The sequence below is a fragment of the Oryzias latipes genome, chromosome 18, assembly GCF_002234675.1.
Source record: "Oryzias latipes chromosome 18, ASM223467v1".
NCBI classification, from domain to species: domain Eukaryota; kingdom Metazoa; phylum Chordata; class Actinopteri; order Beloniformes; family Adrianichthyidae; genus Oryzias; species Oryzias latipes.
The window spans coordinates 21,836,958-21,849,668 of NC_019876.2; the positions used below are offsets into that span (position 1 = coordinate 21,836,958).

Below are 12,711 nucleotides of genomic sequence, written 5' to 3' on the forward strand. Positions count from 1 at the left end.
TCATTCGTGATTACATGGGTATTTGAGTGTGTAGTTTTGCACAAAAAAAGAAGCCCTCTACAAAGAATTAATGACATTTTCTCTGTGTGTTCAGTGTTTTTTTGTTCTTTTTTACCCTATTCCTTTTTCTCCAGCTATTGTTTCATAACTACTTTCTCCAACTCTCATATCTTTCTTTTCCTTCTGGTCTATAAACAAGAACAAAAGAAAACTCATAGAAAGAAGCTTAATAGTGAAAATACAGTCTGTCCAAAATGAGAGGCTTTCAACCACGATCTATTTTCTCAGCTGCTGGACAGAACAAATAGAGAAAACAAGCAAAAAAAAGGGAAAAATTATGTCACAAAAAGCTTTTACAGGAAGAAAAATGTACCGAAATGCATCTATCACATCCAACCAGTGCTCCAGATCTTCATCCTGCTTCGTTTCCCACTTTCCTGCCTACTCCACGATGATTACAAGGATCAGTGTATTCCAGGATCTTATTTGCTGAACACACCTCATCCAGACAGATCTGGGATTGTGGAAAAATTGAGAGACAACCTCGCCTTACCTCATCAAAGTTCTTTGGAATTAAAACTAAAAGCTCCCTGCTCCGCTCCATGCTGATGCATCCACTTGAAGACGATAAGATCCATGTGGGTCTTTGTTTTCCTCATCTGAGCTGTCATCTGGCTCTAAACTGTACTGCTGGAATATTACTCCAATATTACTCGCCATTTTTGTTGCACCAGTAGGTCGGGGTTGTGAGGGGCTGTAAGCTAGTGGGAGAGCATGTAAACAGATGATGGGAAGGGGGGCGGGCTTATTCTGTGCCAACAGTCACACCTAAAAGGCGAATTTCTAATGAACCACTGTTGCACTGCAGAAACTCTCCTAAAAAATGACTTGTTTTTATTAATTTAGGTTAAAAACTGAATAATAATTAAAAGACCACTGGGAATTCGTTGACAATGGAATAAAAGATGACTGGAGGGAGACTTTAAGTTCACAATTTAATCTGCTTTTTTCTGTGCCAACATCTTCATTTTCTACGTTCTAGCTGATCAAATCTGCTTATGAATGTTGGCATTTTCATTGCAGTTTCATAAATAAATGAGATGGGCTGAGGTGGAAGGTGAGCAACACTGAGCTGACTGAAGGTTGGTGGATAAAAAAAAACTGGTCCTGGTTCCTCGTGCACAGAAAGCAGCACTCACCTTTAGGGATGCTGATCTTGAACTCCAGCTCCCTCTCCTCCAGGTGGTACAGGGCCACTTCCTGTAGTCTGGCTCTCTCCAGTTCTGACAGACTTTGGATGGGAACTGGCTGTAAGCGCACATTCTGACCCAGCATTGTTGCCCACGTGTGGTTTCCCTGCAGGCCAACAGGAGGTTAAAGTTGTTATCACAGATCATTAACTTCAACAAGCAACACACTTTTTTTTTTATCTGGAAAGTTTAGAGTCCATTAAAAGATTTAATGGGGCGGCTGTGGAGCAGAGGTAAACCAGTTGACCTCTGATCGGAGGTTGCAGGTTAAGTTCCTGCCTTTGTGTCACAGTGTCCAAAACACTGAACCCCTTAAAGCTCCTGGCTGTCTTGTTGGTGCCTTGCCATCAGTGTGTTAATGTGTGTGTGCATGGATGAATGAGACTTGAAACTGCTCCAAACACCAGCACAAATGCTTGCATACAGTAAAAAACCTTATTACAAATTCTCCAATAGGTTGCTACAAATCTTTGCACACTGTAGTACAAGTGCTCACAAACACAACTACAAATTAAAAGGATGATACTGAGAATGAAAAACTAATAACGACTTGCTACATTAATAAATAAGATCCACTCCATGTTGATGGTTTTGGCAGAATGAAATGGTTTGGACACATTGAGAGGAGGGACAGAGATGATGTTGGTGAAAGGATAAAAAAAATGGATCTACCAGGAAGGAGGCTTAGAACAATGAATGTAAAGAAGGAGGACACGAGGGATGTTGATGTGAGTGAGGAGGATGCAGAGGATAGGTGATCAGCTGTGGCGCCGCCTGAAGGGAGCAGCCAATAGACAATAAGAACACATGATCAATTGAGCACCACTCTGCCACCTTGGACACATCTGCTTATGTCTGATCAGAAGCTAAACAGGGGTTAATCCTTACATAAGACACCATCTGGGAATACCAGATGCTAGAAGTTACTGTAATCACATGGGGGCCCTTTTCATTGCTTCCCTGTGAAAGTCCCAAGTCTGGGTTAATGCAGAGGCATTCTCTGTAAAACCGACTCAAATCTGTGAATCATGGGTTGATTCGCTGTGGTGACCCCTGGAGGGGGGGTACTGGCTATAGAATTTTTTGTATATTTTTATACTGATTCTGCATTTTGATCAAACAGTCTAAAAACAAAAGGCTTCCAATCAATAAATTGGCCAACACTACAGTTTAATATAATTAACCGTCTTCAGTAATTGTGCAAACCAGTAGCCAAATGCTGACAGGCAGGTGAGTTGTAGCCATTAACTGTATAAGAGAACTGGACTGCCCACTGCAGGTGGGCTCCAAGAAACTAAAATCCTCAAATCCCACAGATTTCTATGCTCTGTTACCCTTTATTAACATGTTCTTGCTAATCCTTTTTTTCTCCATATTTTTTCCTGTAATGCAAGTTACTCAAGTTATAAACTGACCAATCAGATGCCTCAATAAAAGGATGTGGTCCCACATCAAACATAGGAAACGTTTGATTAACAGATTTTTTCAAGGCTGCTTTTAAATGGTAAGGGCGTGGTATTCCATCAAGATCACTCCAGATTGGTGAGAGTGGTTGCCATAGAATCGTTGACTCACACCGACTCGGTTCAATCACCGCTTGCTGACGACATCTAGCTTCAACATGGCCCAAAAGTGGTGACTGAATTGACTTAATTTTTTGGAGCCAAAAGGAAACCATTCACCAACGTCACTCGGTCTAGTTTTCATATACAGTCAATGGTTGTAACTCAAATGTCCTTGTCTGCAAACTAGCTGAAAACCCATCTCATACATGTAAAAATGACATTTCATTTCACTGAAAACAGTCCTCTTTGGCTTATTGTCAGACTAGTTAGTTTTCAGAGATTTAACTTAATGTTAATGTGTTTCAATTACACTTAATAACAATAACAATTAGTTGTTAGTAGGCTGAAGCTGGGGTAACTATGGTGCACTGGGGTTCTGTCCTCTTTTCTCATCTACTTCTACCATTCCTCTCTCCTCTATTCTTGATCATAATTCATCATTTAGTTCACCATGCCTCTGTTTGGGGAGTGGGAGTGCTTCCAGATTCCAGTTGGCTCATCTGTGCTCCTGTACCTGACCGTGTACCTCGTCTCTGGCTCGCCTCTACTACTGCTTCTACACCTGGCTGTGGATCCTGCCTCTGGCTCATCTCTGGCTCGTCTCTGCTCTGTACCTGGCCGTGGACCTCGTCTCTGCTCCTGCTCCTACAGCTGGCTGTGGTTCCTGTCTCCGGCTCGACTCGCGCCACCGACTGTCTCCCCAACTCCGTCTGGATGAAGCTCGTCTGCTGGACTTTAAATATGTTGTTGTAGAGTTTGATAAGTTAATTCTTCTCTATGAGTTCTAGCAAATCGCCTGTCCGTCCTGGGGGAGGATCCCTCCTTCATGTGGACACCCCTGAGGTTTCTTTGTTTTTTCCGGTATCCGTTTTTTTAGGAGTCTTTTCTTACCGCGAAGGGACCCCCCTTCGCGGTTCGTTTAGCTTAGTCAGTTTGTTAGTTCAATTTAGTATTTCTCTATTGAACTCTATGTATTTATGATCCTTTTGATTTTATGTTGAACTTTTTCAATTACCGATACGAAGCCCATCAAGACGACTGTTGTTGTGAATTTGGGCTATACAAATAAAACTGAATTGAATTGAACTCCCACTAAAATAGACACACACACACACACACACACCCCCACACACACACGCACACACACACACACACACACACACACACACACACACACACACACACACACACACACACACACGTTATGTTGTTTTGGTATTTCCTCTTCTAATGTGCCAGTGTGTTTAAACTTATAAGATGTGTGTTTGTTGCTTTGGTATGCTTTTGTAGTAGTGGGTGTGAGTGTTTATGTTTGTAGTAGTATGTGTGGCTTTTTAATAGTATGTGAACGTATTTACAGATGGAGGTGAGTGTGAAAAGTATATTTTACGGTCTAAATGCTCCCTCATAGAAGGTCACTGATACTCGTACTGCACATGCACGTCATTCACTGGCTTTTTATGATCCTTGCAGCCATTCATTGGGTTTTTGCAGTGTAGGATATTTGTGCAAAGTTACTGTTGTCTGTATGAAACCTGAACATGTACACAAGAGGAGGACCAGGAGAGTGAACTAAGGAGCAAAGGAAAAGAAGGAGGGTCAGAGGTCAGCGTTTATCATGGTTCTGATCTTTAAACAGATTGATCTGATAAGTTTAACTGGGCTGTTTTCTCCAAGTCTGCTTCTGGTCAGGGTCTGCTCGGTCTGCGCTCATTTGTTTTGGTCCACATCTGTGTGTGATTACTGAGCAGCCGCCAGACAAAACATACTGAACAGGAGAGAAAAACAACCCAAAGACTTCTAATAATAAACAGAATAAACAGTTTTTATGAAAACACCCCAAATCAACCCAGAGCTAGTTTTCAACTTCATCAGAATACCAGACATTAAAGCAGAACCAGAACTTTGGAGCTGGACCCATCAGAACTCAAACAGAAGAAACGGCTGTAGACAGTTTACACATCTGCTTCTGATAGAAAGAAAAACATTCATTTCTTTATTTCAGGTATTCTCCCATCCTTCACACATCACACGGACACACCTCAGTTCTCAGTCAGCGGGCTACAGAATGGACAGACACTGGTGTGTTCTCCTTACCATGCTTCCATTGATTCTGTTGTTATTCAGCTGAATTGTGATGATCTATGACACAGATGGGGGCAGGTATATGTACGTTTTTTTTGTGTGTGAGTACAACAATTAAGTGAAGGTTAGTTATAGAATTAGGGGATGCAGTGGTTACTGACAGAAACCAGAAGCAACATTTTAACAGGGACTTTAGTGCAGCTGTGGACCCAAATGACCTGCAGATGCCTTCATACCCCGATAAAACCCTGCGATGTAAATTATGAACTGCAAAAATCCTTGTTTTCACTTGGTATCTATCTATCTACCTACCTTTCTATCTATCCATCAATCATCTATCCATCTGGGTGAATTGGTGTGAACTTTGTCAAAAACCAAACGCTGATTGTCTTTAGATTGATAACAACAAAAAAGGCCCTGCCGTCCAACCGTTTGTCGTGCACGCACATTCACAAACACACACGTGCACACTGTCTGTACCTGTATAAAGGCTCCAGTTCTCAGTTAAAATCCCAGCAGCTCTTCACGATCCAGACTTTGCTCGAATGAACAAACGGATCTAAGTGAGACAGACTAAAGAGAAGGGGAGGACCGAGGTTCTGAGTAGGACTGAGGGCGTTGAGAGGGATGAGGAGGAGGAGGGAAAAATGGAAAGTAATAAAGAGAAAATAACTAGAAAAAAATAGGAAGACATAGGAGACTAACAGAAGAGAAGAATTAAGGAGATAAGAATGTTTTTTTATTGAATTACCCTTTGCTTAACCAGGTAAGTCAATTAAGAAGAAATTCTCGGTTACAATGACGATCTGGACCTATAAAACAAAAACAACAAGGAGGAAAGAATGCAGGTAAGAAGGAGAGAAGTGGAAAGCAAGTCAAAGAGGTGACATCCTAAAGGGAAAAAGGGGGATCAGAAGGAGTAAGTGGAAAACAAGAAGGAGGGAAGAAGGAATTAAAGAAGACTTGAGAGGGCAGGAATGTGAAAAAAAAAACAAAAAAAAAACAACCAGAGGATAAGAGAAGCACCTAGTGAAGAAGAGGAGTACAAGAGGAAGAGTAGTTGCATCAATGCTGTAGGAAAGATGAGTGGGAAAAGTAGGAAATAAAAAAAGGAAGACTCAAAAAGATTGAAACACAAACAAGAAAAACACTGGATGAAAGAAAAGAAGACTTGACTGAATGAAAGGAAGAGGGATGGACAGTTCAGAGTGAGGAGAAAAAGACAGAAAAAGAAGACAGGAGGAGGGGTGACTGGCAGGAAACAGGAAGCCCAGAAGGAAGGAGGTTTGAGGGAGAAAAGGAAGGAAGAGAAAGAGGGATAAAAAGAGGGAACGAAGGAGGGAGGGAGGGAGTAGGAGGAGGATTAAAACAACAGGATCAAAGCTCTATAAAAAGGACAGAGAGAGGAAGTCCTGGAGGAAGCAAGAGGTTTCATTGGAGGAAAACACAAAGGAGGAAGTCCAGTTTGGTCAACCTGTCACATGCTGACAACATGCTGCTCCCAAACCTGAGCAGACCCCCCTGACCTCAGTTCACATGTGGGATCATCTACATTTACATGTAACTAGCATGAGAAGCTTTTATTTAAGATGAACCAAGAAGAACAAAGGTCCCAGACACTGGAGGACTCCACTGCCTCCAAGCTTCACTGAAGAACATCTACCATTAAAACCGGACTCAAAACAGTCTAGAAGCATCTCCCTCTACCCAACGCAGCTCTTCTGGCAGGTTCAGAGAACTGTGTGATCCACTGATGGATAAAGCTCTTTAGAAAGTCACAGCTGACGCCTTCCGTCCGTGAAACCAGGGTTCGAATCCGGGCTGCTCCCTGTTCCCTTCTCTACCTCTGTGCCGGTCCCGAGCCCAGTTGCTTTGGGAAGGTTGCATTAGGAAGGGCATCCGGCGTAAAACATTGCCAAGTTTACCATGCGACTTGTTCGCTGTGGCAACCCCTGATGGGAAAAGCCAAAAGAGGAAGAAGAAAGTCACAGCTGAGATCCAGAGTCTGTCTAGCAACAGAGCATCCACGTGTGTGATTGTGTATGTAGGCTTGACTGTCCAGCCTCCTCCTTCTCCGCCAGCTAAAGAGGAGGAACAGAGGAGGAACACTTTTTTCCCCACTGAAATAAACCCGGAACAGAGAAAAAGAAACGGAATAAAGTTGCTGTTTGAAAGAAGCTACTATCGTGGTCTGGTTGCCCGGTGGTGATCTCACCTGGCTGCAGCTTGGACAGGTTTAAGAAAAGACTTTGGTCCAGCATCAACCATCTTAACTCTATTAACCTTAGTGTGCAGAACACTGTACCAACCAAGGCTGTGGAGTTCTTCTCAAGCACCAGGTCCCACTAAGGCTTATATAAAGGACAAGAAAGTCCCTGGGCCATTAAACGGGGGGAAAAGCTAAAAATATGAAGAGTGGGAGGAAAGCTTTTACAAAAACACCAAAGGACCAACAACAGCAGGGAGTCTGGGACATCTGGAGAAGTTTAAGGACCTCCTCAAGGTCCAAAGGTAGCAGACCCCAAGCAGGAGACTGGGACAATGACAAGAATCTGTTCTTAGAGCAATATGACTGGCTATCCACAATCAGGAAGGAATGAACAGGTCTCCTTCATTTTCAGTGAAGCAGAAAGCTCCTTTTACCATGGCATTGAACTCCACTGACTGTGCTGCCCCCTGCTGTTCAAACAGGGTAAGTCAGGAAAACAGTTCCTTCTTTAAAGTTCCCCTATAATCAAAATAATGTTTTTTTGAGTTTTTGACATAGACATGAGGCATTTTTCCTATAAAAGAGATCAACTTCAATAAAAGTCATTCCATTTTTGCTTTTCTGCGTATTTCACCTTTTAAATCGCTGTCAATCAAACTGTTACGAAGATGCTCGGTTTGAATTAATGACCCATCAGTATTTTTTAGCAATGGTTTACCATAAATTTTCCAATTTTTTTGCATGACCTTTCACAGAATTTCCAAAACCAAAAATAAACACATTTCAGTCCGACTATTACTACCATATATCGGTACCACTGAATCAGACCATGTCACATGTTGATACGTCCAAGTTTGTCTGCCTCACCGTTAAAAATGCAGTCGCCGTATGAATGACCGTTTTCAGTAACGTATGAAAGCGTACTGTATTCAATTAAAAAAAAACAACACACACACGGGTGATCTTCGTTCTAATTTCTTGGGTGATTTTCGTTCAAATATTTTTAAGAACTCACTTATTCTCGAGAGTCAGGACAAAAGGCCTTCAGAAAAAAACTGAATCTGTTCCATTTACTGTTAAAAACTGTTTTGATTTTCATGATATTTATTGCTTTATACATTTATAACCCTCATCTGTTAAAGACTTAATGCTGGTGAATATTGTGACCTAATGCCAAGGACAAGAGAAATAACAAAGGGCGCCTAACCACTAGTCAGATATGTGACTGTGAGCCGATATATCTTTTAAAAAAGTAATTATCTAGGCTAAAACATAACACCAGTATTGATAATTCCTTTAGATCTAACATAGTGAGTAAGTCAAACAATTTTAAATTATCGATTTTTACTTATTAATACTTTTTTATGCAGGACATGTTTTGTATCGACTCTCAAGAATCAGTTAACTACAAAAGAATGAACTACTAACTTACTAACCTCATCTGCTCATGAAAACTATAAGATGAGCTGCAATTAAAAGTCGAAAATCCATAAAGTGTCCGTGTCATAGAAATGATCCGTTTAGTTTATGTGCTCGTGACGATTTCGCCAGTCTGCTCTCCTCTTCCTACTTACTTTATCCACAACATAAGGTACATCATGCATACGGATTTAATGTAAACCAAGCATGATTAATGCTGACCAATCACGTGCATGAAAACCAAAACAGCTGGTTAAATGTGTCAATAGTTTTAATAGTTATTGTAAGGCTTTTATTTTTTAGAATTTGGCTAGTTTAAAACAAAACTAAACGCCAGCTGTTAAAAACTTCATTATTTATTGTTTATTAACCATTTTATCCTAAGTACATTGAAACTGTGTTGATGTGGTGGTGCAGTAGCATTATCCCCTGACAGCAAGATGTCTTTGGTTCAAGCCCCAGTAGGAACCTTTGTGTATTGAGTTTGCATGTTCTCTCTGTGTATCTGTTAGTTTTGTTCAAGTAGACTTAAAATTGTTCAGTGGTGTAAAATAAAAGACTGTATTTCTGTCTGATGTTGCATTGATCTAATAATACAAACTTGGCTAAAAACAGCTGCGAGAGTGACAGTAATGAACTAAATAAAAAGTAAAAATGTCCTAAGACGGCTAAAGAAGTTGTCATAAGACAACCAGAGTATTTTTTTCTTTGCCATATTTATTTACAAATAAACTGGAAAAGAAAATACAGTAATATCTTAATAAGAAGCATAGTATAATTACTGTAGGAACATTTACTGTTGGCTGGATGGCAGTAAGTACTGATTTTTTATTTAAGGATAGTACAAATGTAAAAAGAAATACAGTTAAATATTTATATACTGCATTTCATTTTACAGCTTTATTACTGTAAATGGACTACAGTACACAAAAATTCTACTGTTTTTCATTTTACTTTAATAAATTTGTAAAATGCTTTACAATAATTACTGGGGTCCAGCAGCCATTGAGTGTTACGGTAAAATCTACAACAACTATTTTACAGTGTGCTCATCTGGCTTCCTTAGCCCACAATCCTTCTCTTTGGATCAAAGTAGACAATGGTTACAATTTAGACTACTTTAAACCTTTGAATTAAAGCCCCTACATTCAAGTTGAATTCAAATTCAAATTGTGGGCGGGACTTTTGGCATAAAGCACCCCCCACCCCCCCATTGCTGAGAGCACTTGCTTTACAACAAAAAACACAATTTCCGTCAGAGTGGGTCTTTAGGGGGCTGAAAATATGTGCATCGACCAAAGCCTCATCTGGTACTGATAGGGGTTTTGGGTGTGAGCTCCAGGTGGACCTTGGACATGCAGGGTGGTTGGTCTGCATTTTATGTTTGTTTATCACTCTGCAGAGATAAAACTGTCTTAACTGACATCGCCTCATGTTGACCTGATAACTTCAAAAAAGTCTTCATAGTCTGTTCTTAATCTTTTTATGAGAGCCTTTTTACTGTAAGATCATCATTTTTTAAACTAGCAGCAGGTCTCATCTTAGCAGCTTCACAAACATTCAGAAGTCCTGACAGAGTAAAATTAAATGAAATAATAAATAATCTAGAAATAGGTACCCCCACCCCCCATCCCCAACACCACAGAAATGGAAGGACTGTGACAGTGGCTTATCTGCAGTTTTTGTCATCACCTAATTCAAAGTATAGGGGTGGCATGTGCACATCTGTGATTGTGCATTCACATGTGGACCTCGGTGTGCCATCAACACTCTGGACAGTTTATCTCTGGTATAACCAGAACTTTCACACTGTGGGGCAAGAATGCTAACCACTACACCAACTATACAGCCTCTACATTTGTCATCAATAGAAAACCAAATAAAAACTTCACACCAGACTGTAGTTATATTAATTTTTGGTGCATGTTTGACTTTTTAACAATGGAGTCAGTAAAATATAGTGTAGCTCCTGTCTAAAACCAGCCTCCAGCGGTTTTCATAAGAACTGGTTTACATCCAATTGTGGAAGGCAAAGTCTAGGTTTGTTCTACAGATGGGTTTGTGCACATCTTTGTGTACATATGAATGTGTGTATCTTTGTGTACGTGTGCCTTTCCATAAGCCACTGTATATGAAAACTGAAACAAATGAGTGTGACATCATTTATAGAAAATGGTTTAATTCAGAACTACAGCGGATAATAATGCTGCCATGAAGGAGCCAGACGTCATCGGTGAGCACTAATTGGTCCAGGTTGGTGGACTCAGCATTTCTATGTCAACCACTGTCCCCACTTAAGAGTGAGTTTGTTGAAAGTCCACACCCCTACCACTTCAAAGGCAGGCTTGGGAGAACCTGCCAATCAAACGTTTGGAATGTTTGATATGAGAGCTCATATTTTTATTGACGCATCTGATTGGCCAGTTTTGAATGACTTGCAATAAAGAAAAAATATCGTGAAAAAAATAGGATTACCAAGAACATGTTGGGGGTTGGGGGGGGGGACAGGACTACGGCTCTCGGTTGGCCTGAGAACGTCTCGGGGTCCCCCCAGAGGAACTGGAGGACGTGGCTGGGGCGAGGGAAGTCTGAGCATCTTTGCTAAGACAGCTGCCTTGGTTCAGGATAAGCGATTGTCAATGGAAGTCAATGGGATTTTGGCTTCTTGGAACGAACAGGTACTTCCTGTTTGAAACATATGGAGTTATTTCCAGTCCCAGTAATCAGAAATGCACACAACCTGTTTCACAAATACACACGCTCTGATTCACAACTGTAATTTTACGCAAACGTGTAATATTAATTTGGAAATGCACACGTATTTCACAAATGCACATGCTGTGTTTCACAAAAACACAATACATTCTTCAGAAACGCACAATAGATGCTTTACAGACATGATTTTTAGGTATTCTTGTAATATGAACTCACAGATCGTTCAAATTTTAGAATGTGCATTCACAAACCCGCTCTCATTTGTGAATCTCCACACATTTGTGAGAGATGTCTCTGCGGTGAATATTGAGACTCCCTTGACGCTGTAGGTCAACTGATGTCACCATTGGCTAATGAATCTGTCATTTAATCTCATCAGCAAAGCAGGCATGCTTGCTTTCAGCCAATCGAATGGCCCCTTTATTTTTCTCTCAGCACAAATTTCCCTAAATCTTATATTCCTGTAGATGTGCGAGTGTGTTTGAGTGTGTCTAAGTACCTCTTAGTGTGTGTGTTATAAGTAGGGATGCGTTAATTCACTTTCCCCATGATTCTGTAGGGGGATAAAACAGCTTAGAAAATGAATGAATGAATGAAACGATTCATAGTGGATTCAACCTGGGTACTGAACAGTTCAGGTGAAGTTTTCCAGATTTTTTTGCATTTCTTGCTAGATAGTTAGGTGTTTTTAGTTTCATAAAGTTCAGCCCACTGTTGTTTTTCACATCAATATAATCCAAAAGGAACATTATCAGAACTTTCTACCTCACTGTATGGTCACATGTCTTTGATAAATTTATTGTTTCCACACATTGGGCTGAAATGATGGAAAGATCTTTTTTTTGTTATAGTAAAATTAACCAACCATGTCTAAATTCAAATGGTATGTTCCAACATTGGTTATTGATTTGTTTTATTTAAAAATGATGCTATAAAGATACAGGTCAATTGGATTAACAACTTGTCTCAGACAGATCGTTCTGGTTGGATTGTAGGAATATATTAATCGATTCTTCGATTAAGTTGATTAATTGTTACACCCTAATGTCTAAAAATAAAGGAAGTGGATTTATTACCTCATTTTGCTCCTAAAAACTTGGCAAGAGTGGTAGGTAACCATACAAGTAACTTCTCTGCACAATTTCAGAAAACTAAACACAATTTTACAAATATTTTGGTTTCAATTTTAAAGGAACTCAATTTGGCAAAATCAACTTTTTGAGTTTTTAGGAGTATTTTAGTTGTAATATAATAATGATCAAGTCCTCATGTTCATACGCATGAACGTGGGGGAACAGCCTCTTTCAGGAAGAGTCTGCGCTGCCAACTCCGCCCCCAGGCTAACTCGCACACATACCCCACTTTCTCCACAGTTAGCGGTGATCAGCTAAACACTTTCATTTTAGCATTGACTCTGAGAGGAAACGGTTGTTTTCATTTGTTTTTGTTGTCTGCCGTCATGGGCAAA

The 12,711-nt window shown here is 40.3% G+C and overlaps 1 protein-coding gene across 2 annotated transcripts in view; it reads right to left on the reverse strand.

Annotated features, from left to right (window-relative positions):
• The window catches only part of LOC101169566 (rho GTPase-activating protein 6), a 43,659-nt gene that overhangs the window by 26,552 nt on the left and 4,396 nt on the right, over positions 1-12,711 (reverse strand). Inside the window, exons 1-2 of one of the 2 annotated variants that reach the window (XM_011487665.3) lie at positions 5,381-6,579; positions 1,200-1,356 (exon numbers count right to left, since the gene is read on the reverse strand). In XM_011487665.3, the coding sequence (XP_011485967.1) occupies positions 1,200-1,335 (136 nt within the window). In that variant the 5' untranslated portion in view covers positions 1,336-1,356; positions 5,381-6,579. Of the gene's footprint in view, positions 1-1,199; positions 1,357-5,380; positions 6,580-12,711 lie in introns of those variants that run through there. The other variant, XM_004079984.4, reaches the window with a different exon arrangement.